Source organism: Anopheles funestus, chromosome 3RL, assembly GCF_943734845.2.
Source record: "Anopheles funestus chromosome 3RL, idAnoFuneDA-416_04, whole genome shotgun sequence".
NCBI lineage: Eukaryota > Metazoa > Arthropoda > Insecta > Diptera > Culicidae > Anopheles > Anopheles funestus.
Window position 1 is genome coordinate 36279572 of NC_064599.1, and position 23167 is coordinate 36302738.

Sequence of the window (23167 nt, forward strand, 5' to 3'; positions counted from 1 at the left end):
TGCTCGCTGCCGCCTCATGGCTGTGTGCTTCTGTATCCTTGAATCGTCCTTTAATCTGTTTTCCCCATTCCGTGCCACAATTTCTTCGCCTTCTTGCTGGCTTGTCTCACACTAACGGTCCTTGCTCCAGTTCATCGCCTAGCGTAACGGAGCACTGTTGTTTGTTCGATTTTAAGACGATGATACCGTCCCTTGCTTTACAACCCGGACATGCTCATCTTCCCCCCAAAAAACAGTGGCGTCTTGATTTCCGATATATTCTTTGCTGTCTAATGCTTGTTCCTGTTTTTAGCCGACCTTTCTTTCTAGATGTTCTTCGTTGCTTCGTTTTTTATTTATTTCCCTCTCTCTCTCTCCCGAATGGAACTGCTGTACTTGTCACAGTCGCTCTACTCTTCTCGTTATCAGTTTGTAGTCCTTAAAATGTGATAATGCATGGTTGAGCACCCACGTGCCCAATGAATCGACAGTGCGTTACCAAGGTAACAAAACAGCCAGCTTCCAAACATTAGTTCTATGTAGCAGATTTAGTAACAAAAATAGACGACCATACCACGCCAAACACATTTCTAAATATGTTGTGTACTATTTAATGAAAAAAGCTACCTATAAAATACGTTTTCGTTTTTGCTGGATTTACCCTATAAAAGTTACTCAAAATTACTCAAGTAAAAATAGTACTGCAGTAAAAAATTATCCAGCACTGTTCCAACGAGGGAGGCTGTGTTTAGTGAAGCGGCTGGAAATTCCTCGTATGCATCGTACCGCCAGCCCCAAAGCGACGGAGCAAGACATAAAATTGTCCCCTCGGTAGTGGGGATGAGTGTGGCACAGTCTTTCGGTATACCCCCAAGTCAGCATGCCAGCACGGCCATACATGCAGTGAGTGTGTTGTTCGTTCGTGTTCCCCATTCAATGTTTGCACGTCATCGCGCTCGGTCGGTAACTTTCACTCGAGTCAGCTCGATCGTTAGTGTGATTTTGTAACCTGTAGCTGCTACGTCTCACATACTACTAATAGCTTTCGTACTACTATACATAGTCTGGACAGTGGAAATAATTTCAAAAAGTGTGATGTGTAGTTTAGCTAATACTCGCTAGAAAACAGCAAAACAATGAGTAGCAGAACGATGAGCACAGATTAAAAGTGATTCGTGTGTTACGCATTAAAGATTCAGCTGACGGAACTAGCACCGGCTTGTTATCAGTTTTGTAAACAGCCTACTGTGGTACTACTTTCCATTAAATAAGGAAAAGAAACACAAATCGAACAAGCAAAATGCTCAACAATAGCGGAATGCAGTGGCTGCTACGATTCGTTTCCTGCCTTTTAGTGACCTTCACGATATTACCGATTCAACAGGTAGGAATGCTTTTGGTTTTGTTGTTGTTGGTAGGACCAAGCCTGTTTCCCATTCATAGTGTAACTATAAGCTCCGTTTCACTTTCATCGTCTTCTCACCTCGTTTGGTTGTTCTTTGTCTGGCAAACAAACGGCAAACAATCGAATCGTTTTTATAGAACTTTGTTTAAATAACTTAATTTCGTAAAGATTTATTAGTTAACCTAATTTGAGTTAAGATTAGTTAACAGTTTAAGCATTAGCTTTTAAATTAAGATTCTCCGACCTCCAGCTTATAAGTACATATGCAAAAAAATCATGGGTCAAAACGAGCATTATCATTAACGCTGCACTGGGGAGGTGGTCTTCACTAACATGCTGTTAGTGTAACAGACTGAATGCTGTAGCAATATCTGCTTGGTTGAAAAAAAATTAAACATTATGAAACAAATATGTAAAATATGTAGCAAGAAGTGAAAGCAGATCCCAACATGATGCAATTTGCCTTTTTTCCCAGTAATTGCTTAGTGCATACAAGAATGGCCACCTTCCGGTATCATTAGCATTAGAATAAAATGCATAAATTGAATAGCTATTTACTACAATAGTTTAAAGCATGTGTTTATCTCTGCCATGAGTTCAATGTACTCCAATTGATGTTGCCATGCCCGTATTGTCATGTTGCACCGACTTCCGATTTATTATTTGCCTACGATTAATTCTTTTTGTTGTTCAATTGAAATTCGTTTTTCCTCTTTTACGATTCTCCTTCTTTCTACGTAATGAATTGAAAATAACGATGTATTCTACAGAAACGATAAAAAATTGTTTAAAACAATGTATCATTTTTTTTTCAGTGCTATGGCCAACTAACGCTTGAACAAATGCGTATAGTATCGACGCGAACGAATGAATCACATTTCGATAATATGCTGAAAAGCATCCTTAAGCCCCGAATCGTTGGTACCGCCACACATGGTGAAGTTAAGCGAAGCATCATCAACGAGCTTAAGACATTGGGCTTCACCGTGGAGCTGGACGAGTTTAACCAGAAGGCACCTCATTTTGGCATGCTAAAATTTACCAACATCGTGGGCAAATTAAACCCCTCGGCCGATAAGTATCTTGCCCTAGCCTGTCACTACGATAGCAAATACTTCCGCGAGCATGCGTTCGTTGGCGCCGTCGACTCGGCCGTTCCCTGCGCAATGATGCTGAATTTGGCGAAAACGACCGAATCCGCGCTGAAGCTTTTGCGCAACAATACCGACCTAAGTCTGATGCTGCTATTCTTCGACGGTGAGGAAGCGTTCCGTAAGTGGTCCGCAACAGACTCGCTGTACGGTTCGAAACACTTGGCAACCAAATGGACTACGGCACCGTACGTTTCGAAGGCTTTGGGTAAATCGATGCGTGAAATTGATCGCGTCCAGCTGCTCGTACTGTTGGATTTGATTGGAAGTGAAGAGCCTAAGTTTTACAACTTCTTTCCAAACACTCGTAACTACCACCGACGGTTGAGCAAAATCGAGAATAGTCTACGACAGAGCAAGCTGCTGGTGAAGGACCCGAAGAGTGGTACAATGTTCCTCGATCAAACGCTTTACAACCGGATCGAAGATGATCATCTGCCTTTTTTGAAGAGAAGTATGATGCTTTTAGAAATATTTTAAAAACGAAATACACCTAATAAATGAGCTAAATGTTTCTGTTCCTTTTCCTCCTTTCTTTAAGATATTCCAGTGCTGCATTTGATTCCAGTTCCATTCCCAAAGCATTGGCACAAACCGGAAGACAACGAAGCAAATCTGAGTCGGCCAACGATCAAGAATATTAATGCTATTTTACGGATATTTATGCTAGAGCATTTAACGTTTTGCAACAGTAAATATGGGCGATCGGTGCAAACATGCTTACAGTAACGAACGCGCAATAGTTCGCAGCTTCGCTAAGAGACGAACAAGAAACTTGATCTCACCGTGTCTGGCAGCATTGTTTTACAGTACATTTGGTTTAAGGAAGAAGTTGAATAAACACTACTGTTTGTTTTGTGTGCTTGTCCTACCCGTATGGTTCACGGATTACTTTTTACCGACTATTTTATACTACTGTCGATGATGATGCATATAAATACTGTACTTACTGACTAATTTGTAAAAACTTTTGAACAAAACTGTGTATTCCTTCAATTACACACGCGTACATCATCCGAAGCATGGTTCTAGATTCGTGTATTGCGGCTAATTGATGAAATAGATTAACGTCTTTTGCGGACCGATAGCTTAATAGCGTTGGCCCACTTGGGTAACACTTGGGTCAATATCAGTGTCCTGAAAGAACATAATCCTTTCCTGTGTCGGTAATGTAGTTAGGTGCGATGAATATTCATTTAAAATTGTTTTAACACGCTTTTATTTCTAGTTTACATTTCCAAGAAACACATACCTCTACGAGCATGGCCTGCAAACGGACGTGGCACGATCCATCGCTCCTTCATTTCCATTCTTCCGCTGTTAGATATTTATCACTGAACCATCATCTATAAGTCACACTCGTTATGTAGGTTGCATGAACTTCGTATACTATTTTTTACTCATCACCATTATCACTTGTTCCAAACAGTAGACAAAATTATATGAAGACACATGAGAAACACTGATTTTTCCGCTAAAAACCCGGGTTTGTTTTGATTTCTAAGTATTAAACTAACCCTTCTCAACAAACGTTTGACAATTAATCCAACGTCAATATTAAATTGCCAGTTTTTCAAAACATTGGCCGGTATCGCATTCGGCAAAACATTTTCCACAAACAATGTAAATCTGTTTAACATCGACGGTTGGCGAAAATAATGTGTTTTAATCAATGTTATTTTTACAATCAAGCTTTTACACCTATCGTTTCTTTTGGATACAGGCTCAGTAGGCTCTAATTTTCGACATCGGGTTGTAATCAAAACGAGAAGAAAACCACCAAGAAGAAGTTTGTTTTGTAGCGAAGCGGACGCGCGCGAATCCCGTGTTTATTTAGTTGACTTGTTACCGTGATTCTATAGCAATAATATGAATTTAGTGTGTCCCATTTGTTCTGATCTATTTGTACCATCTGCCGAAGTAAATATTACACCATGTGGCCACATGTTCCATAACCCATGCCTGTTGCAATGGCTAGAACGGTAAGTTCATGTTAACATTGTCTTAGTGTGAAAGATGAATCCTTTTGTAATCGGGCCATTGTTTGTAGATCTAAAACCTGCCCGCAATGCCGTGATCGTTGCATCGCAACACGACTAATCAAGGTATATTTCAATGTAACGGCCAATCTCGATACGACCGAAGACAACGCTTCCCTGTTGGAAAAGCTGGACAACTTTACGTTAAAAATCCGCGAGCAGGAAAACAAATTGAAAACATTTGAAACAAATGCTGCTGAACATAAAAGTGAGCAGAAAAAGATGAGAAAAACCATACTGGGTTTGGAGGAAGAAATACGTTCCAAGAACACGGCTATGTTTGCATTGCGGCACGAAATGGACATGATACGAGGAGATCGGAAAGCGTTGGTCAAGGTGCAGGAGGAGCTGGAAAGCGTGCGAACGAAACTGCAGCTATATATAGGGGTAAAGCAGGCGCTGGAAGATAGTGTGCAAGAGGTGGAACAGATGCTTACCAATAATATGACCCGTGAAGCGGCCATCACGCTAGCCGTTGCTCTGAAACGCGAGCTACAAGCACAAGAGATGAAGCGTAAGAAGCAATCGGATCGGATAACGCATCTTCAAAATGATCTGATAGAATACCGTAGGAAGATCAAAACATTGGAAGAGAGTCTCTCGACGTGTGATAGTGAGATATATCGACTGGAGCAACTTTTAAAGCAACAGGCAAAAGAGGCCACTGTCGATACGTCGACCGAAAGCTTTGGTTCTCCGGACGAAATTGTACCAAATACACCGGACCAACGCCCAAAGGTTGGTCGGAAGCGCCCAATGACGGACCTTAACAATAGTACTCCTTTGTCGGAGAAGGTACGAAAAATTATAGACTCCAATTCGCCTTACCTTCGAGTTAAAACTAGCAGCATTGGACTCGCGCCACTCATGCGCGTGGGTTTAAGCGCAAATCCACATCCTTCGTCATCCAGTAATAATGGCACGGAGAAGCCGAAACTGAGCGGAAGTTCTTCTGCCAAATATTCGATCTTCTCGAAGAAAAGAATATCCGAGTCAATTTCTGGACTTGCAGCAATAGCGAAAACTTCCTCCACCGCACAGGATGAGAAGAACTGTGAAAGTAAGGAAGGGGAGGAAAGCACTCTGGCAGGACCACGGTTCAAGTTAACTTCCTCTACCGTAACGGCCCGTCTAAAGGCAGGCAAACTTACTAGGCATCCCTCTACGGTAAGCAGCCCCAAGAAAGGGGAGGATTTCAATTTAGATGATTTTATCGAGTTAGAAAATATTATTGAATAAGCGCTCGTGTGTGCGGAAGCTTTTTAGAGTATTTATAATAAACTATTTGTTATACTTTTACACGTAGTTTATTTTTTTTTCACGTCCACCAGCACACTGCTCATATTATAAGCACATCCATGGAAATTGTACGGTTCAAGCTCCGCACTTTCTACAGCTGCACGGGAGCGGGCTTTCCAGCGTACTTGGCCTTACGTTCTTCGGCACGCTTCAGGGATTCCTCGTGCGAAACGTTAGCCTTCTTCGAGTAGCGAAGATTACGCAGGAACTTCTGGCACATCTGTTCACAGGGTAAAGCGTAGAAGAAAACAAACCGGTACGATTAACCACCAAGTACTTTCGCTTCATGTACATCTGAAGGATTACTTACACCACGCTTCGATTCATGACGCTTGCGCTTGGGCTTCTTGATACCGTTCTTGTGAGCCTTTTGGTCTGTTAATTAAGAGTAAACTATCAGTACCGGATTGTATAAAAAAAAACATTAGGAATGCTTTTCTGGCACCATCACCAGAAGCACATCGGGTTGAAACCTGCAGTGCCTCACTTACTCTGATTGTGATTAGTGTGATTCTTGGACTTGGCCATCTTGGCTGGCTATTTGTTTACACCTGAAAGAAGAACAGCGAACAATTATTGATTGGATACAAGGAACAAGGAATTTCCTTAGTTTTACACTCACCAGAGTCAAAAAATTATTTTTGATGGTACAGAAAACAACCTTCCAAGCGAAACCTGGCAACCGGAAAGAGAGCCAAGAACTAATGACATTGTTAACGTCAAGTCACGGAAATCAAACTGTCAAACTGTGTTTCCAAATCTGGTATAAAATATCAGCTTCCCGAATTTGGTCGCTTGGAAGTCATTAAACTATGTTTTAACTGAAAAATCCAATGAGATATCAGTTAATTGATGGAAATAACAGCAAAAGCATTGTATTGGGGTGTAGCAAAAGTGTATTCAACTCCGGTATGGTTCCAAAATAGAAATATTTTGTGTTTCATTTGAAAAAGATAGTAAAACACCACGCGACAATCGATGGCACATTGATAGTTTGTGTTTTTTTTCGCGGGCTGTCAAGAAGATGTAAAAAATACACAATCGAAAAAAGAAAGGCAAAAATTATCCACGACATTTGTTCTGCTTGGAGTAGGGTTTTCTCGAAGGAAAAGATACAACAATCTACTGGTGAATAGTGAAACGCTGCCAACTACCGTGTTCCGAACCCTTTTTGCACGATGGAGGAAGATTGGGGTACGTTGTGATCGTTTTGTGTATATCACCAATATCCTTCGTGCAATGTTTGTCCGTGCTTTGACCAGTGCCACGACGGTGATATCACAGGACTAGATTGCGCGACGGTGGCAATGTTTGAAAATGGCACACCACCACGAGCTAGCACAATGCAATGGTGCACTGTGTGAAGAACTATAAATAATTTAGCTGTAACGTAATATGCATCTTTTCAGAAGCATTGGCAGAACAGAAGTCCGAGCAGCTGTTTGCCAAACCAGACGTGAACAAGTGGGCTGGCGAGGATGAGGATGATGTAAAGGTATGTGAACTGTGCACAGCGTGCATGCGTGTACATGGTGGTGGTCCAGTAGAAAGTGATTTGCAACACATTCCTGTTTGCCGTGACTGTAATCAAAGTAGCCCCTACCAATAACCAGTATTGTCACACGCGGCAGCTAACGTCAGCATTCCTAACTGCTTTGCCACATTCCTACAATAAACTACGGATACGTTTCATTACATTTTGATTCACTTTTTGCCTTCTTTACTCCACAGGACAATTGGGAAGATGATGATGAAGAGGAAGAGAAGAAGGATGAGCCTAAAGAAGATACACCAACTAAAAATGCCAAACCGAAAAAAACAACCCAACAGAAGGTTCTAGAAAAAGAAGAAATTTGCCTTGCATTGCGTGTACATTATCGTTTGATCGAATATTGTTTGTTTTTAGAAACTTAAACAAGAGGAATTGGAACGGCTTCAAAGAGAGGAAGAAGAGGAAGCTAATCTAACACCGGAACAAAGGTTGGCCGAGAAACGGCGGTTGCAGAAGCTGCAGGAAGAGAACGACCTCAAAACGGCCATGGAAACGCTAGGCATCAGTCCCATGTCATCTGGCAACGGTATCGATGGAATGCATCCGACGACAAAGGAGGAGTTTAGCGAACTAGCGGAAGCGATTAGCAAAAAGCTCTCCAACTACCGTGCTCATACCGAGTATCAGGGATTTTTAGAAGATCTGCTACTTAAACTATTTGCCAGCTGTAAGTATGATTACAGGCGGTGGTAGCTTCACGCTCACAAGAGTTTACGCCATTTTTTTCGCTTTTATTTTGTTGCAGTATCTTCAAATAACATCAGAAAAGCGAAAACTACTCTAGACAACTTGTACTTGGAAAAGCAGAAGGTCGAGAAAGGTGACAAACCAAAGAAGACCAAAGGCATTAAAGTGAAAGCAAAACTGCGCGTCGAAGGAGAGAATGTGAGTGCATCGTTTGTCAGCAGCAGAATAGCTCTAACCACACCATACCATGTACGTTCTGATGTAAATCCTGTGATCACTCTTTTCAGTCTACTTTGAACGAGTATACCACCAAGTATGATGATTACGATGATTACGATGATTTCATGTAACGGTGCATTTTGGTGCACCTGTCGATTGGAACCCGCAGTATCAATGCACATGTCGTCATCAGAAGCACACCATCGCCATCATCACCGCGGGTCTCGGAGGAATATCGTAGAAGAAGTTGATCGCAATCATTGCAGCCCCGCCGGGTTGGAAAAGAGCATAGGAGAAATTGATATACACACTCACACATACACAAAATGGCAATGCGCGGGAGTGTAGGGTAAGCAACATTATTTACATTAGCTGTGTATATCCTCAGTGTTACTCGATACAGTTTTGTTACATTGCATCTCGTTTTTGATAACTGATAATAGCATGACAGTCTCGGAAGGTAGGCGCGGCAGAGAAGATACCCTATATAGGATAGAAAATGTACGCAAACTTTGGTTGCGCCAGAGAAAGAGTGGAGGGTTTTAAAATACCGTACCGTACCGTTAATAACCACCAGTCAGGATTAAACTTACCTTCACGTTTGGCAATTACTGTAGTAGCATCGTTCTAGAGAAGAGAATAAGGTTCCATTCTTAGCATACACAATAAATCTTCGAGAATACTGCTGAAATTAAGAGACGACCAATTTGATTGTAAATAAAACGGGGGAGATCGCACGCGACTAGTTCTGAGGTGCATTATTTCGCCGTTGATGACAAATTCATGCATTCGGTTAATTCATGGCAATGATCGTTTCGTTGACACTGCATTTAAACCTTTAGGTTTTACTTTATTTCAGCGTGACATGGTACATTTTTTGGGTCACTTTTCTGGAGAGAGAATTATATTCGCAGGACAGATCGATATTAACCTGACCACATGTCCTTAATTTTTCAGCCAAAACAAGCGCGCGCACAATACAGATGCGGAAGTAACGTTATTCACACATGCACGTACATAGCCATACACGGTCACAACACATTTGCAGCAAACTGCGTGCTATGTTTAGGGTTTCTTATCAAGATTCATCGTAAACGAGTGGTTTACCGCATTTCCGATTGCGGTATAGTACAGGCATCATTTGTATGAATTGTTTTTCAGCGTTGTAAAGTTGCATCGAAACAAACATTGCGAAGAACGCGTACTATTTTTAGCATTATCGATTGCCGGGTGTACATAACCTCGCTCCATGCGAGTTGACAGATCTGAATGCTCGGGAGAACAATGTGGAAAATGTAGTAAAAGATTAGATTTACTATCATTTGTCGCAATCAGTGACTTTATTCGTTCTCTACACATTTGTCGTTTGCGTAATTCATGTAACATTACACGGTAAGCTGTAAACAAACGCAAGGAACAATCCTTGTTTATAAGTACGCCTCACCCATGCGCTACATAACCTAGCTTTTTTGTTCGTGCGTAGGATTATCTTTCACTTATTTTCACCTTTCTGCCCTGCTTCCGGGATGCATATGTAAAATACAAGATTAATGTTCTTGCATATTGTTTCTTATATCCAAAAGATGATGATTCAGTATCTGAAATAGCTTCCGAAAACCCACCATTCCAATGTTTATGTTGTGTTTGGAATATAGCGAATTAGATTTTCTCATTACTCCATTCCATGCAAGAACAAAATGAAACCAATTTAACCAACAAGTGCCATCTTTACAGTTACCCTACCTCGAAACACGCGTCGTCGCACGGACGGACGGAGGAGATAGTTACATTAGTTTTTAATTCTTAAAATGTCACCATACTTTCGAACATACATTTCAGCCACGGAAACTCGTCCGTACAACTTGGTTGTTCAACAAAGCAATTCCATTACCATGGCTTATAGAAAACACTATCCACAACATAAGTAGGCGTAGTGTGCGGAACTGTGTTGTTAAGAATACACATTGCGAAGATGAATTCAGAGACAAGCAGCAAGCCGAATGCAATGTTATTGTGATGGGAGATGGAGGCAATTGCTTTTGCTGCTATGCGAACAACACGATGTGCTTTGTTTACTGCGCGTGCCTTCGGCTTGCCGTGTCTAGTGTGTCCGGTGGCGCGCACCCTCGGAAATAAACGAAACGGGTTATACTAGAGCAAGGGGAGGTTGTATTACTTAAGAGCAGAGCCTGTTTGTGTGTGTGTGTGTATGAGTAGGTAGGTGTTTATGAAGAAGCGGGAACCTCTGGCGCCTTAGAGCTGGCGGCAGCAGCTTCTTTCGTTTCCGCTTCCTTCTTCGACACCTCCTCGAAGTTCTCGGTCAGCTCTGGCACATCGTCGTCCTCTTCGGCGGCGGCCGCCGTGGCCAGCTTTTTCAGCTGATTCAAACCTTCCGGGCCAAGCTGGGAGATGATGTTGGGCAGCATTTCCGTGATCATTTTCGTTTCGCTGTGGCCGGTGATGGCAAACGTATTGGTGCCCAGGGAAGCCTGTGTCTTTGGGTTGTTGAAGTGGATCACGGAGCCATCGTTTTTGATCATGTTCACCTCCTCGATACCGGGGATTGTATTGACACCGAGCTTCTTCAGCGACAGCTGCAGCTTCTTGTCGTCGACGGCCGAGCTCGTGTGGACGATCTTCTTCTTACGACGGGGCATGCCCTTGCCGCCGATGCGCACCTCGCTCTGCATTTTCTTCAGCTTTTCCGGATTCATCTTGCTATCACACTAGCCGGTGCGTTGCTGTTGCACTGCAATGGTGTAATTTGGGAAATGATGGAACAACAATTAATCGGTGAAAATTACAATTTTTAGTCGGAGCAGCAGAAACGCACATGTGAAAATTGAGGCAATTGCCGTAGAAAGAGACAGAACGGCAGACAAATGAAAAATTTGACAGCACAAACGTAACTTTGGCAGCAGACGTCTTGCAAAAATACAGACGTTTGCCCTGCAAGACGGTAGGATTGTTTTTTGAATTTATTTTCGTTGCTTTTAACTTTAAATTAGTGTGTTCAAACTAGAAAATTGCATTTCAGCTGCATTTATTCACAGCGACGCAAATCTGGTACAAAAAAAGACCACAAACGAAAAGAGAATTACATTCCATCAATATTGCTGCCTTCGTACTTTCATCGATTTTTACTTTCGTCGTGTATTGCTGTTTTGCTGTTACATCGAATATGTCAAACCCACACCATTATTAGCATTTGTTTTTCTCCGTACACTGCGGGCAGAAAAAACTTTCGTTTCGTTGAAGGTAAGTCGCTATCTGCATGCATTATTTACGGATTTTTGGTGTTCTCAATGTTACAAACTGCTAATTGTATGCCGAAGGCAGTTAAGGTGGCCATCGAGGTGCTTTCTCCAAATTGATCCTTATGCTCACCCATCACCATTTCAAGCTAGTTTCGAGTGCCATTTTTTGACGACGTCATTGCGCAGAATGTTCGATAGAGGCCACAGCGAAAGCCTGTTTTGCCAAGTGTTGTAATAGCGTTGGTGTCCGGTTAGTTTGTTGAAGGCAACGCGAAGGCTACTATCTATTACTCGTATGCGAGAGGGGTTGGGGCAGTGATTGCGTGATAACAGCATTTGGATGGTAACACTCTCCGGACACTGGTTTCTGGTTCCTTGCTCTTTACAGTTAACTTCACGTGAGTCATCATGGATGCGGAAAAGTCAAGCAGCAGTTCCTTCGAAGATCTTTCGAACCTAAACGAACAGGAGCGGGCAGAGTTGGCTTCATCGGTGCTCGAGCCTACACAAATTAAAGCACCAGAAACAGGCCACTCAACAGGCGAACAAGATCGTTCGGCAGATAGTGAAGCGAAAGCATCGGAGGACACTGAGGAAGACTCGGAATGCATGGACATTCTAGGCAATGGAACACTGTTGAAGAAGGTGCTGAAGAAAGGACGCTCGGAACTGAGGCCCGAAAGTAAAGACCTTGTGACCATCACGTACACGGGACGGCTCGAAGATGGGACGGTGGTTGAGGAGCAGAGTAATGTTGTGGTGCAAATCGATGATGTTGAGGTATGTAGGCATCGATATATGATAACGAAACGATTCTACGCATTATCGTTAACCTTTTTTTCTCTTCCCTTTTCCACCATAACACAAACCTTTGCAGGTGGTGCAAGGGTTAGATATGGCGTTGAAGCTAATGAACGAAGGCGAAGTTGCGGAAGTGATCGTAAATCCGCGGTTCGCATACGGTGAGCTTGGATTGAAGGAACCCACGGAGCTAGATCCGGTAATACGGCCTGTACCGCCCAATGCGACCGTTACATACACGGTCACGCTGGTGTCGATGCGTGAGGAAAGCGACATTGAGGCGCGAACGTATGCATCCCGGAAGGAAATTGGCAACAAGAAACGATTACGCGGTAACTACTGGATGAAGCGCCAGGAGTACAACCTTGCGATACAGAGCTATCGACGAGCGTTGGAGTATCTCGATGACACAGTCAGTGCCGGAGGCATGATGGAATCCGGTGCAGGCTCGGTCGAGGTAAGCTTATTGCAATGAGAGGGCGGGGAAACGAAACGAAGTGACGTTTATTTGCTTATCAATGAAAGTCATGGTTTAAAACCGCAACTTATTTTTTCTCCACTCACATTACCTTATCAGTTGTCCACCGCAGAGCTGCAGGATTTACTGGAAGATCGTATGAAAGTGTACAATAACCTCGCTTTAGCTCAGCTTAAAATCTCAGCCCACGAAGCTGCACTCAAGTCGGTCGATCATGTGCTAAAGTGCCAGCCAAGCAATGCCAAGGCGCTATATCGGAAGGGCAAGGTAAGCGTGCAAAGTGGTGCTAAGAAAACAGAACGCCCGGATTGACAGTGATATTTGGCCTTAACAAAATTTGTTTGTTTTTACATTACATAGATCCTAGACGCAAAAGGAGACACTGCAGCTGCGATAACGCTTCTTCAAAAAGCAGCTACAATCGACGTTGACGATAAGCTAATACAGTCGGTAAGTGAATGGATAAAATCGAAACATTTTTTTACGTGTGCAGAATTTGAATTTGAAAATGAATATTATGACTCCGGTGACAGGAATTATCCAAATTGATCCTGAAATCGAAGCGCGAAGCTCGTAATGAACGTGACCTGTATCAAAAGATGCTTGGCCAGGCACAGAAGCTGGAACAAAAGACGAAAACTGCACCAGCCGCGCAAAACAATGAATCGTCCAAGGTAAAGCAGCGAATTGTCTCAGACATAGAAAAGGGGGAAAAATTCTACTTGAGTAATTTGTTTTATATCTACTCCTTCAGATCATGATGTGGGGTTACCTCGTGGGCACAATCCTGATCGGTGTTGTCGGTGTTGCAATCTTCCGGTACAATAACCAGTAATGTAAACACGATCCGGATGTTTATCGTGTTTAGCGCCTACAGCAGCTAAGTTTTTGTTCCAGAAGCTACAGATGCATTAGAATAATGAATAGTGCAACCGAAACTCTCGGGACCTGCGTCATCGATGGAAGGCAACTAACGTGCTAGGTAGGAATTTCTTGAACAAAACAGAATGGTGCGCGTTTTTTCTACGAGCATCGAAGCGTAGGAGAATGGTCGAGTTGTTTGCTAGGGTGTATGCGATTTAAATGACACACTTCCCACGTGCAAGTGTTGTGTGTGATGTGGTGCGGTATGTCGGTGGTACAAGGAAGAAAGGTGGCTGCTAGTGGCACGATTCCGATTGAGCTCGTGCATAAGTTTTGTGTTAAAGAAAATTTACATGCTAGAGTTTAATCGAGACCATCATTGTAATCCTGCTGAGCGCACACATTACCCAGAGCACTTGCCTTGGGGTATACGCTTTTGTTTAAAGGAAATTGGAAACAGATCCAAATACGTTTTAGCGCGTAAAAAAACGATCAGTAAAATGGGGAAATTTATTGGAAAAAATATTATCAAACAGCTGGTTAGGAACAAAGGTCAAATGCTTATAGACGATTTTTAAACCACTCTTCCCGCCAGCAGGAGCATATGGGCAAAATTATCCTGCAACAATCTTGTCCGTCTTCAATGGTTTTAAACACTTAGGCAGAGTATACACACACATATATAAACACAACACCAGATGCAGATTTAGGAAGTCAAAGAGAGTGAGTGAGAGAAGATGTGTTTCGCTTCTTCCATACGAACTCTTCCCGCAGCATTTTGCGCGCAGTCACGCAGCGAAAGAACATTGTAACACGACATCATTCCACAATTTTGGTATCCTGCATTTAATGGAACACTCGAAACGGTGGAGGGAAGGGTGTGTGTTTTTTCTAATATAAAATTATCAACGAGTTTTTCCGGTATCATATATACTCCCCCCGAACGAGATGTACGTAGGGTAAAATGTGTAAGAACGGTTTTTGTCTGCATTATTTGTTAGTGTTTTCTTTTTTTTTGTTTCTATGAGTAAATTATGCAAACCCATGTATACATAAATGAATGTGGTTATTTTGTTTTAAATAGGATGATTTTTAATTGTGTGTTCGGGCAACTGATGAGAAATGTTTTTATTCACTCAACAGACAATAATCGGTTTTATTAACTATTTGCGATACCTTTCAGGCGCACATTACAGAGCAACTGTTGTCCACGTTTCAGCATCTTTGGGAAGGTTTTTATTTTCTGGACCTAGTACCGATTTTCCGACTACCTTAACGGCTCCCGGCTTCAGATAATGCTCATTCACCTCCAGCAGAAGCTCCTTGCCTACTTCGAGCACGGCAGCACGATGCTTCCCAAACAGCTCGTCGGAAATACCTTGCCGGAACAGATCCATACCACGCTCGAGTGGTGCGATCGGAACGTCGAGCTGTTGAAGCACACCCAGCTTTGCCTCGAACAGTGTTTGCTCATCCATTTTTGGTACGGTTCGTACGTTCCACGCATATGCTTCATCGAACACGTCCAGCGTGGTGCGTGAATTGGGATCTCGGTAGCTGAAGAAATTGAACAAACCGTCCGAAGTGATTTTGGCACCCGCACCATAAGCTCCATTTTGTTCACGTACAACCGGTAACAAATACTTTGCGGACAGATATTTGGCAAGAACCTTCAGTGGTGCATAATGACGGTGCGTGTAGGGGACGGCTACGATCGACTTTGCACAATAGTTAACCGGAATGTTCATGATCGTATGACGGCAGGATGTGGATGTTCCTAGCGGTTCTGAAACGTTCCACACCTTGGCCGTGCTGCGAAGAGCAATGCCATCGATGAATTTGCGGTAGTTTTGGACCGTTTGTTGTTCCGAAGTGGGAGTAAAGTTAAGTGCACAACGCATTCCCGATTCTTCAAAGAGCTTTGTAATCGAGCGACATTTGTCCAAAATTTGCTCGGCAGTGTGTCGTTGAGTCAGATCCTTCATGAACGCCAAATGCTCAATGCCCATCAACCGTTCTCTCAGCCGGCCGGATTCGGTAACCAAACCGTTTGCGTTCTGCATCGCGTACATGTGTCCCGATTGTGCGATACCGACCGACATTTCAGAAAGATAGTTCTCTAGCAACATCTCGAAACGTTTGACGTCATTCAGTTCGAGTTCGTTGAAAATGCGCTGGAAGATGTCGAACATGTCCTGGACGTTCTTATCCAGTGCGTACGTACCGAAGTACAGACCAAACTCGTACTGCTGCATGTTGTGCACGTTTTCTACCAGATGTGTCGAGAAACCGATGCCGGCCGTTTTCGAACTGACCAGCTGATCGAACGCTCTGTAATCGATGCCCTTTGTGCCGAACTGCGTAACGATCGTATTGAACAGGGGAAGCAACAGCTTTCGTTCCGTAGTTAACCCATTCACGTCCAGTATACCGCGGAAGTAAACAACACCATTGGTGTCCACACGGCACAACTGTGTCGGAACATTCGTAACAAGCTGTTGCTCCACGTTTGTTTCCGGGATCTTTTTCTCGATTTCTTGCAACTTCAAGCAAGGTAGAATGTCCGTATTTGGGTGCGCTTTTTGTGATTCCGACAATTCGATACCTTCCCGATAGATACGCTCCTTGTCCGTTTCGTTGAGTTGACTGATTTTTTGCTGCAAGTTCTTCCGTTCCGCATCCATAAACTGCTTCTCGTAGTTTTCGTCTGGCGACATGGTCATCGTGAGCCGATGCTTATTATTACGGAAATAATATTCCACCTTGTTCTGCAAGTACTTCGGGTTGTTGGCTATATTTTCACGCAGCATCCGCACCGATTCACTAACGTTCATTGCACGCACCAAATCACCGTCGTGGTTCCAGAGCGGAGTGAGGTTAAATAACAACCCGAGTCCAAATTTGCTTGTCTGATGCTTCATGGTCAGCTCGATGCTGTGCAGCACACTTTCAATGTGTGCCGGATCGAACCCTTTTTCGATGACTTCTTCAACCGTGCGGTCGAAAATTTTGGTAACACGCTCGAAGTCGTCGACCGCTAGATCCTGCAACCCTACCACAAACATTGTGTCGCGAATGTGCGAATCGAAGCCGGTTAATTGATTGTATCCGCCGGAAATGTTTGGCTCAATTAGGTTTTTGTAGAAGAACGAATTCGGACCTTTTACCAACAGTTCAGTGAGAATGTGCATGAGGAACGTCTCGTACACGTCGGTTATATCCGTCATCAGGTAACCGATGGCGATTTGATTCTGTTTCTCTAGCGGAGCGCCCATGTTATCGTAGCGACAGCGTACGTGATCTTTCTTTGCAATGGTCCACCGTTTCTGGGGAGGTATCACACTATACCGCGTGTCGATTCGATCGTAATCACGCAAGTATTGCTCATCCACGAAAGCCATCGTTTTGTCCAGATTAAAGCAACCGTAGCTGAAAATGCGCGCGTTACTTGGATGGTAGTACTTCTGATGGAAGTTAACCAGATCTTGGTGGTTCAGTTGCGGAATATCGAGCGGATCACCGCCCGACACATATCCGTACGTGTGGTCCGGTAGGATTTTGTTGAAGAACTTCTGTCCAAATACGGCCGCATTTTCCGAGAAGGCACCTTTCATCTCGTTGTAGACGACTCCCTTAAAGAGATATTCCGATTGTGGATTGGTTAGCTCGGCATGTTCCAGCCTCCATCCTTCCTGCAGAAAATCCAGATACTTCAGGTTTGGCCGGAATGCCGCATCCATGTAGATCGTTTGCAAATTACGATAGTCAATCTCGTTCGTCGAGCTAAACGGGTACAGTGTGTAATCGGGCCCGGTCATAGCATTCATGAACGTGGCCAAGCTACGGTTCAACATCTTGAAGAATGGATCACGGACCGGAAACTTTTGTGAGCCACACAGCACATTATGTTCCAAGATGTGCGGCAGTCCAGTCGAATCGAATGGGGTTGTGCGGAAATTGATCGAAAACACGTTGTTCGTATCTTGCCGATCAATGTGCAGATACTGGAGACCAGTTTTCTCGTGCTGGAACATGTACGCCGTCATGTTGAAATCGGCTATATACTGTGCCTGGGTGCAGATAAAACCATGATACCGACCGCCTGGTTTATATCGATCTGACGCTTTTATGTTAGCTAGGATGGCCGGGTTTACTTTCGGGGCCGGTGTCGACGAAAGCCATCGGCGGCTGGAAAACGAACGCCTCATCGATGATATCTGTCTCAACATCGTGGGTGCTGTTGAAGAGGACATTGATATTGCAGATATTAAAATTAATACAAAACGGGTACGAGAAATGATGCAATTACTTACATTTTTCTTGCACACAAACTACAGCTGTGCTCGGAGCAATTTCATAACAAGACTGAATTGTTGCGAGTTTGACAGATGCAATTGCGGCAGCAGTTGGCAGCTTTGGGTCACGATGAGGTTCAAATTTGGTGTTTTCTTTTGGTATAGTGAATAGTTGAATGAAAACTAGCTTTTACCGGTGCAGTAACAATTGTGTGTACTTTATGGATTTCATTCTAATTGATTCAAACTAAACATTTTCCACTGAGCAACGTTCGAATAGAACTAATTCTGTAAAACATGGTGCAACATGATCCAAATCCATTTGCTCTCCCCCGAATGCAATTCACGCAAACTGTCACGCTGTGTTGTTTTGATCGTGTTTCTTTCTTTCTATTTCGTCAACCCTACAGATGACGAAAGGGTGAAAGTTTAGCAAGCTTTGTTTGGCTGTAAAACACCGTGGATTGTTACTGAATTATACATTTTAATTTGCCCACAGTTTCGTAGGACATTTGATCATTATATAAAAGAAAAATAGACACGTGTTTGGGGTAAATTGATTCGTACTAAATTAAACAAGACAGTGATAATCGTGCGTGGGTTACACTGAGTCATACAGTAATTTTCTTTTTCGTTTTGGTGCACCAATTTCGACATCATCAAAAAAGGTAAGTTGCAATGAGCTAACTTCCGTCGATGATATCTTCCTGAATTCTGGCTGTGTCCCTTTTGCAGCCAGCCACGATGGCGAAAGTGATCACGCAGGAAACATTCGATGATGTGGTGAAGGAAAATATTGTCGAATTTTCGATGTCCATCGAGGAAGCTAGAGAGGAAACGATAAAGCAATTTGAGGCCCAAGGTATCCATCTGGGCAATATTATCAAAGATCTTAACGTTAATCCCGACACGGGTGTGCCTTTGTTGAATGAAAGTGTAGCAGAACTGAAAAGACTGTCCGAAATGAAGGATTCCGATCCGCAAACGTTTTTTCAACATCTCGCCGTGATCACCGATGAATGCAAACTGGTAAATTTCGCACGAAGCGTAAAGAAACGACACTTCATTTAAATTCCATTCGCACTTTCTTAACAGAGCGTTCCCCATCGTGTGCTAGCAGCCAAACTAGGTGCTTACGAGTTCATAGTAAAACGACTGAACAGTGACGATAAGTTGAATGATGATGTTTTGCTCAAGCTACTCACTGCCGCCAACGCAATTATCAACAAGCAACCGGATGTGTTCAGCCACGAATCGTTGGCCGTTGCATTGAAGACACTGAAAGCTTCCCCTGACGCGAAAGTTGCGTGTGAGGTGATGAAGTGGCTACAAAAAGCGTGCATACTTCATGAAATGAACCGCCAACTGATCATGGAAGAAAATCAAACAATTCCAACGCTTAAACCGTTCCTTTCCCGAACCGAACCAGACGTGATCCGTAACACGTGCACACTTTTCCGTTTCTTGATTCTGGATGACGATATTCGGGTGGAGTTTGGCAAGGCACACGAACACGCCCGGCAGCTTGCTGGCGAAACACTCACGGAAATAACGCAGTTACTTACCAGTAAGTAAATGAAGATGTTTTGTGAAAACATTTTAAAATAATATTTCGTGATTTTAGAGTGCAAATCTGACCCCGAGCTAATCAGTGATTTGATGTTAACTATCGCCTCCCTAACGGTGCGTAATGAATTCTGCCAAACGGTAGAGGAAGCCGATGGTCTACAGTTCATTCTTGATGCAATGGTTGAGTTTCCCGACTCAATTAAAATCATTCGGGAAGCGTGCAAGTTGCTTAAAGCCCTCGCCGGAAATGACACGGTAAAGCAGCACATAATCCAGTGCGGAGCGGCCCCATTGCTAGAATCCGCCCTTAACCGCCACAAAGATAATGAAACGTTTGCACGCCACGCGTTAGCATGCATCTCGACCCTGGCTTTGCGAGAGCCAAACAATAGTAAGGCGCTGTTTGAGACAGGCATTTCCGAGACTATTATTCAGACGATGAAAATCCATCCGACGAGCAAGATAGTTCAGCGCAATGGAGCATGGGCTGTGCGCAATATGGTGTCGAGGTCCCGCGATCAGTGTGACACGTTCGTGGCACAGGGCATCGAAGATGTACTTAATCAAGCACTGATCGATCATCCCAGCATCATGCACGATGTGAAATCAGCCCTTAGGGATCTGGGTTGTAAGGTGCAGCTGAACGAAGAGTGGAAAGCCACCTCGGAGATTCAGATCAAAAATGACTAAATTGGTCTGGTTGAATTGCTTGATCCAATCGACAATGCTTATCATTCATTATATACGCCGTACTATGTAACTGCGCATTCTAATCATCCGCACCGCATCGTTGAAGCTTTGTACTGCCACTGAAAAAGTAATTTTTACTGATGTACGACACTGAATTGGGGACTAAATTTTATTTACCTACCTAATTTAACCATTCGAATAATAATACATTGCCTTTTTCGGTTTACTAAACGTGCGTACATTTATTTAAAATTATGAAAGAAAAACGACCGTGCCATTATAAAAAAAGTAGAAAATAAGTAAAATTTTCCTCTTTTTTACTCATTTTCAAATGTCCTAAAAACACAGTTCTGCTTGTGTGCGTGAACAAACGTCAACATTTGTTTACCAAAATATTGTAGAATACCTGTGTACAGCGGAAACGTACGATCACAGAAGGCCTTTTCATAGGCGTATGAACACAACCGACAGAATTCACAGAGTTCTCACAGCGAAAAAATGGCTTCAAGCAGTAGCCAAAGAAGTGGGCTGTTAAGGTAACATACTTTAACATACATACGATGGAACTGTTTAAAATAAAGTCTATTTTCGTTTTTCAGCGGACATGAGATGGTTGAACATCATACCGAGTCGTATGAAGTGCAAGCACAATTCAATAGATTAGTCTCTTTGGAAGAATTAGATGAAACACGACAAGCAGATCTGGATCGAATGAAAGGTAAACAACCATTACAAAAGGATCGGGATAAGCATTACATTCAGGATTATTTATCAGACCAGTTTCGCCGATTACTGTCGCAGCAAAGAGTGAATAAATTGGAAAGCATCTCGGAAGGAGTGTGGGAACATGATCATCGTCGGATTCGGATTACGAAGATGGAAGGAAAATGGCAATCGTTCGGATATGAGGATTCCACTGGCAAATATGTGGAAAATCACGAAGGCTTATATCTGATGGAAATGGTAAAGAAAAACGTTTTTTACAGCTGTTAATAGCTAGGCTAATAATGGGAATTGTTACTTCCAGAATCGATTAATAGTAAGATGGAACGGCATGGTTTTGTCAATCGAGCAAGGATACAGTTTATTGCTAGGTAACGCCGGAACGCTCACGCTAGAAGAATATCAAGTCTATTCAATTCTTGTACGGGCTAGCTATTACGTTCTGCGGTATGATCCATCGCGAAAGTATTGCACTGCTGAACCAGATTTGCCAAGCGCCGAAGAACGATGTGTGTGGAGCAATCTGTTTGCTATGCTGAATCAACCAAACCCACGAGCAAATGTTTATCCCAAAAACGAGGACTCCAAACTGTACGAGTCGGTAAAGAAATCAATGAAAAAGTACTGCGATGTTATTAGAAAACCATCGCCTTCAAGCCGTGTGCCAAAGGTTTCAACAAGTGAAGAGAATGTGATGCAGTCTTCCGGCGAACCAGTCTTTAAGAAACAAAAAGCAGAAACCTCATCTTTTAATGGCGAAAATGATGGTTTTAAAAGAATAGAACAATTCCGACGGATGTTCGATCGGTTCGATATTGTTCACAGTTTAAACGAAGACGACCGTCCGTCGGAAATTATTGAGCCGGAAGGGGAGAACAGTTTGCGGCTCGTATTCGATCTGTTTGCAACAGAATCTCATACGTTCAAAAAGAGCCTTCCTCCTCTGCCGATTGCACGAATTATTGTACGAAGGTAATGAATGTTGCTGGACGATCGTAACTATAATTCTAATGATCTTTATTTATCCACAGATCATCCCAACCGTTACCTCATTTTACGGACCTCCAAAGATTGTACCGACAGCAGAAGACTTCGGTTCCGTTAATGTTAATGCTCGTTTCGGATACTTTGTCCGTGCATTGCTTTCTGTACGATATTAGATGCGTTGCGCGAAACATAATTTCTCTCTCAGATGAAGCTTCAACGAAATGAATAATGAAGCGATAGCTTATATTTTCGATGAAAAAAAAACTATATTTTTGTGCCTTAATTACGAACAAATGTATGCACCACGGTTACGATGCACTTTTCAACAACAATTCCGACTGCTCCTTGCGTGCATTCTTTATATATTCGGCAACCATTTTTTTAGGATCCTTCTTAAATGTTTGGTCGTTTAGTACCCGTTTGATGGTACGGCACCGTTTCATGAATTCGCGCTTGTTCTTGTTTCGACGTTGCGCTTGTCGCTGTTTTTTCGTTCTGGGTTCTGCTTTTTTGTCATACTTGGGTACACCCGTTTTGATTGTGGCGGCCGATTTCAACTCGAACAGAGATTCTAGCGAAGGTAAAGCATCTAGCAGTGGTTTCAAATCACCGGTGATTGCAGTCTGTTCGCGTTTCTTTCGTTCCTTATCTTGCTTGAACGCTTGCTTCGTAAGTTCGACTTTTTTCAGCATTTCATCTTTGCGGAATTGTTTCTTTTCCTTCTTGGATAGACGCGAAATGGCCAGCTTGCGGAGCTTTTTTACTTTCACTTCATCTTCTTCCGGGTCACCGAGTGATGGGTCAGCTTTGTTTTGCGGTTTACCTGCTGAAGTACTTTTTGTTGCACTTTCTTTCTTCTTCGGTTTACTATCTACGACCTTAAAGCTGGTTGGTTCCGGACCGTTTAGTTGAACCGGTGTGGATCGATAGATCGGGAAAGGGCCTTTTATTTTGCTAGCATCGTCGGTAGCTTTCGAAACTGGTTTAGGTTTTGGTGATTTTTTGTTAATTTTTCCCATTTCGCCGGGAATTCAGTGTGTTGTAGTGGCACCAAAAGGAGCGATTATTTGTTTTGAACTTTTTATTTCGGATGCCATGCGTGTTGTTGATAGACAGCGTACAGGCTGGTCCTGAAAGAACACTTTGACAGTAGCCTGCCAGAGTTGGCATTG

At 43.0% G+C, this 23167-nt stretch overlaps 10 protein-coding genes across 12 annotated transcripts; 6 read left to right on the plus strand and 4 right to left on the minus strand.

Annotated features, from left to right (window-relative positions):
• The first annotated feature begins 738 nt into the window (after window positions 1-738).
• On the plus strand, window positions 739-3515 carry LOC125767676 (glutaminyl-peptide cyclotransferase-like). Its single transcript, XM_049434501.1, has 3 exons — window positions 739-1363; window positions 2200-2989; window positions 3077-3515. Exons 1-3 carry the CDS (start codon window positions 1280-1282, stop codon window positions 3262-3264), a joined length of 1062 nt encoding a protein of 353 aa, XP_049290458.1. The 5' UTR covers window positions 739-1279; the 3' UTR covers window positions 3265-3515.
• Window positions 3516-4100: 585 nt separating this feature from the next.
• On the plus strand, window positions 4101-5867 carry LOC125767657 (E3 ubiquitin-protein ligase TRAIP). Its single transcript, XM_049434459.1, has 2 exons — window positions 4101-4517; window positions 4586-5867. The coding sequence occupies exons 1-2, from the start codon at window positions 4405-4407 to the stop codon at window positions 5811-5813; spliced, it is 1341 nt and encodes a 446-aa protein (XP_049290416.1). The 5' UTR covers window positions 4101-4404; the 3' UTR covers window positions 5814-5867.
• On the minus strand, window positions 5859-6622 carry LOC125767712 (60S ribosomal protein L29). Its single transcript, XM_049434543.1, has 4 exons — window positions 6496-6622; window positions 6365-6424; window positions 6184-6248; window positions 5859-6093 (listed from the first exon to the last, which is right to left on the minus strand). The coding sequence occupies exons 2-4, from the start codon at window positions 6399-6401 to the stop codon at window positions 5965-5967; spliced, it is 231 nt and encodes a 76-aa protein (XP_049290500.1). The 5' UTR covers window positions 6402-6424; window positions 6496-6622; the 3' UTR covers window positions 5859-5964.
• A 277-nt stretch (window positions 6623-6899) lies between these two features.
• Window positions 6900-9076, plus strand: LOC125767691 (eukaryotic translation initiation factor 3 subunit J). Of its 2 annotated transcripts, none has more exons than XM_049434518.1 (6): window positions 6900-7067; window positions 7286-7368; window positions 7605-7706; window positions 7780-8092; window positions 8171-8310; window positions 8400-9076. In XM_049434518.1, exons 1-6 carry the CDS (start codon window positions 7052-7054, stop codon window positions 8460-8462), a joined length of 717 nt encoding a protein of 238 aa, XP_049290475.1. In that variant the 5' UTR covers window positions 6900-7051; the 3' UTR covers window positions 8463-9076. The 2 variants fall into 2 exon arrangements, with proteins under 2 accessions (XP_049290475.1, XP_049290474.1); XM_049434517.1 differs by having other exon boundaries at window positions 6903-7067; window positions 7283-7368.
• Window positions 9077-10058: 982 nt separating this feature from the next.
• Window positions 10059-11279, minus strand: LOC125767703 (transcription factor BTF3 homolog 4). The gene is made up of 2 exons (XM_049434532.1): window positions 11165-11279; window positions 10059-11080 (listed from the first exon to the last, which is right to left on the minus strand). The coding sequence occupies exon 2, from the start codon at window positions 11043-11045 to the stop codon at window positions 10557-10559; it is 489 nt and encodes a 162-aa protein (XP_049290489.1). The 5' UTR covers window positions 11046-11080; window positions 11165-11279; the 3' UTR covers window positions 10059-10556.
• A 189-nt stretch (window positions 11280-11468) lies between these two features.
• Window positions 11469-14812, plus strand: LOC125767663 (peptidyl-prolyl cis-trans isomerase FKBP8). Of its 2 annotated transcripts, none has more exons than XM_049434470.1 (7): window positions 11469-11589; window positions 11977-12368; window positions 12466-12846; window positions 12967-13134; window positions 13228-13317; window positions 13401-13541; window positions 13622-14812. In XM_049434470.1, exons 2-7 carry the CDS (start codon window positions 11997-11999, stop codon window positions 13700-13702), a joined length of 1233 nt encoding a protein of 410 aa, XP_049290427.1. In that variant the 5' UTR covers window positions 11469-11589; window positions 11977-11996; the 3' UTR covers window positions 13703-14812. The 2 variants fall into 2 exon arrangements, with proteins under 2 accessions (XP_049290427.1, XP_049290428.1); XM_049434471.1 differs by lacking the exon at window positions 11469-11589 and adding an exon at window positions 11621-11838.
• Window positions 14813-14816: 4 nt separating this feature from the next.
• Window positions 14817-18148, minus strand: LOC125767608 (presequence protease, mitochondrial). The gene is made up of 2 exons (XM_049434380.1): window positions 18045-18148; window positions 14817-17968 (listed from the first exon to the last, which is right to left on the minus strand). The coding sequence occupies exon 2, from the start codon at window positions 17958-17960 to the stop codon at window positions 14922-14924; it is 3039 nt and encodes a 1012-aa protein (XP_049290337.1). The 5' UTR covers window positions 17961-17968; window positions 18045-18148; the 3' UTR covers window positions 14817-14921.
• A 268-nt stretch (window positions 18149-18416) lies between these two features.
• Window positions 18417-20516, plus strand: LOC125767655 (armadillo repeat-containing protein 6 homolog). Its single transcript, XM_049434457.1, has 4 exons — window positions 18417-18694; window positions 18762-19055; window positions 19122-19593; window positions 19651-20516. The coding sequence occupies exons 2-4, from the start codon at window positions 18771-18773 to the stop codon at window positions 20283-20285; spliced, it is 1392 nt and encodes a 463-aa protein (XP_049290414.1). The 5' UTR covers window positions 18417-18694; window positions 18762-18770; the 3' UTR covers window positions 20286-20516.
• Window positions 20517-20609: 93 nt separating this feature from the next.
• LOC125767666 (uncharacterized) lies at window positions 20610-22327 on the plus strand. The gene is made up of 5 exons (XM_049434474.1): window positions 20610-20821; window positions 20885-21003; window positions 21061-21248; window positions 21313-21980; window positions 22040-22327. Exons 1-5 carry the CDS (start codon window positions 20784-20786, stop codon window positions 22218-22220), a joined length of 1194 nt encoding a protein of 397 aa, XP_049290431.1. The 5' UTR covers window positions 20610-20783; the 3' UTR covers window positions 22221-22327.
• Window positions 22220-23124, minus strand: LOC125767693 (ribosome biogenesis protein SLX9 homolog). Its single transcript, XM_049434520.1, has one exon. It carries the CDS (start codon window positions 23012-23014, stop codon window positions 22304-22306), a length of 711 nt encoding a protein of 236 aa, XP_049290477.1. The 5' UTR covers window positions 23015-23124; the 3' UTR covers window positions 22220-22303.
• Window positions 23125-23167: the final 43 nt, after the last annotated feature.

Coding starts and splice junctions, on each gene's coding strand:
- LOC125767676 (XM_049434501.1), top strand. CDS start 1,280: ATGCTCAACAATAGCGGAATGCAGTGGCTGCTACGATTCGTTTCCTGC. Junction 1,364..2,199: donor CGATATTACCGATTCAACAG/GTAGGAATGCTT, acceptor TTTTTTTTTCAG/TGCTATGGCCAACTAACGCT. Junction 2,990..3,076: donor TCTGCCTTTTTTGAAGAGAA/GTATGATGCTTT, acceptor CCTTTCTTTAAG/ATATTCCAGTGCTGCATTTG.
- LOC125767657 (XM_049434459.1), top strand. CDS start 4,405: ATGAATTTAGTGTGTCCCATTTGTTCTGATCTATTTGTACCATCTGCC. Junction 4,518..4,585: donor CTGTTGCAATGGCTAGAACG/GTAAGTTCATGT, acceptor CATTGTTTGTAG/ATCTAAAACCTGCCCGCAAT.
- LOC125767712 (XM_049434543.1), bottom strand. CDS start 6,401: ATGGCCAAGTCCAAGAATCACACTAATCACAATCAGA. Junction 6,249..6,364: donor TCACACTAATCACAATCAGA/GTAAGTGAGGCA, acceptor CTTAATTAACAG/ACCAAAAGGCTCACAAGAAC. Junction 6,094..6,183: donor GTCATGAATCGAAGCGTGGT/GTAAGTAATCCT, acceptor CCCTGTGAACAG/ATGTGCCAGAAGTTCCTGCG.
- LOC125767691 (XM_049434517.1), top strand. Junction 8,093..8,170: donor ACTTAAACTATTTGCCAGCT/GTAAGTATGATT, acceptor ATTTTGTTGCAG/TATCTTCAAATAACATCAGA. Junction 8,311..8,399: donor TGCGCGTCGAAGGAGAGAAT/GTGAGTGCATCG, acceptor CACTCTTTTCAG/TCTACTTTGAACGAGTATAC.
- LOC125767703 (XM_049434532.1), bottom strand. CDS start 11,045: ATGAATCCGGAAAAGCTGAAGAAAATGCAGAGCGAGGTGCGCATCGGC.
- LOC125767663 (XM_049434470.1), top strand. CDS start 11,997: ATGGATGCGGAAAAGTCAAGCAGCAGTTCCTTCGAAGATCTTTCGAAC. Junction 12,369..12,465: donor TGCAAATCGATGATGTTGAG/GTATGTAGGCAT, acceptor AAACCTTTGCAG/GTGGTGCAAGGGTTAGATAT. Junction 13,542..13,621: donor AAAACAATGAATCGTCCAAG/GTAAAGCAGCGA, acceptor CTACTCCTTCAG/ATCATGATGTGGGGTTACCT.
- LOC125767608 (XM_049434380.1), bottom strand. CDS start 17,960: ATGTTGAGACAGATATCATCGATGAGGCGTTCGTTTTCCAGCCGCCGA.
- LOC125767655 (XM_049434457.1), top strand. CDS start 18,771: ATGGCGAAAGTGATCACGCAGGAAACATTCGATGATGTGGTGAAGGAA. Junction 19,056..19,121: donor TCACCGATGAATGCAAACTG/GTAAATTTCGCA, acceptor CTTTCTTAACAG/AGCGTTCCCCATCGTGTGCT. Junction 19,594..19,650: donor AATAACGCAGTTACTTACCA/GTAAGTAAATGA, acceptor TCGTGATTTTAG/AGTGCAAATCTGACCCCGAG.
- LOC125767666 (XM_049434474.1), top strand. CDS start 20,784: ATGGCTTCAAGCAGTAGCCAAAGAAGTGGGCTGTTAAG. Junction 21,004..21,060: donor AGATCTGGATCGAATGAAAG/GTAAACAACCAT, acceptor ATTATTTATCAG/ACCAGTTTCGCCGATTACTG. Junction 21,249..21,312: donor GCTTATATCTGATGGAAATG/GTAAAGAAAAAC, acceptor TGTTACTTCCAG/AATCGATTAATAGTAAGATG.
- LOC125767693 (XM_049434520.1), bottom strand. CDS start 23,014: ATGGGAAAAATTAACAAAAAATCACCAAAACCTAAACCAGTTTCGAAA.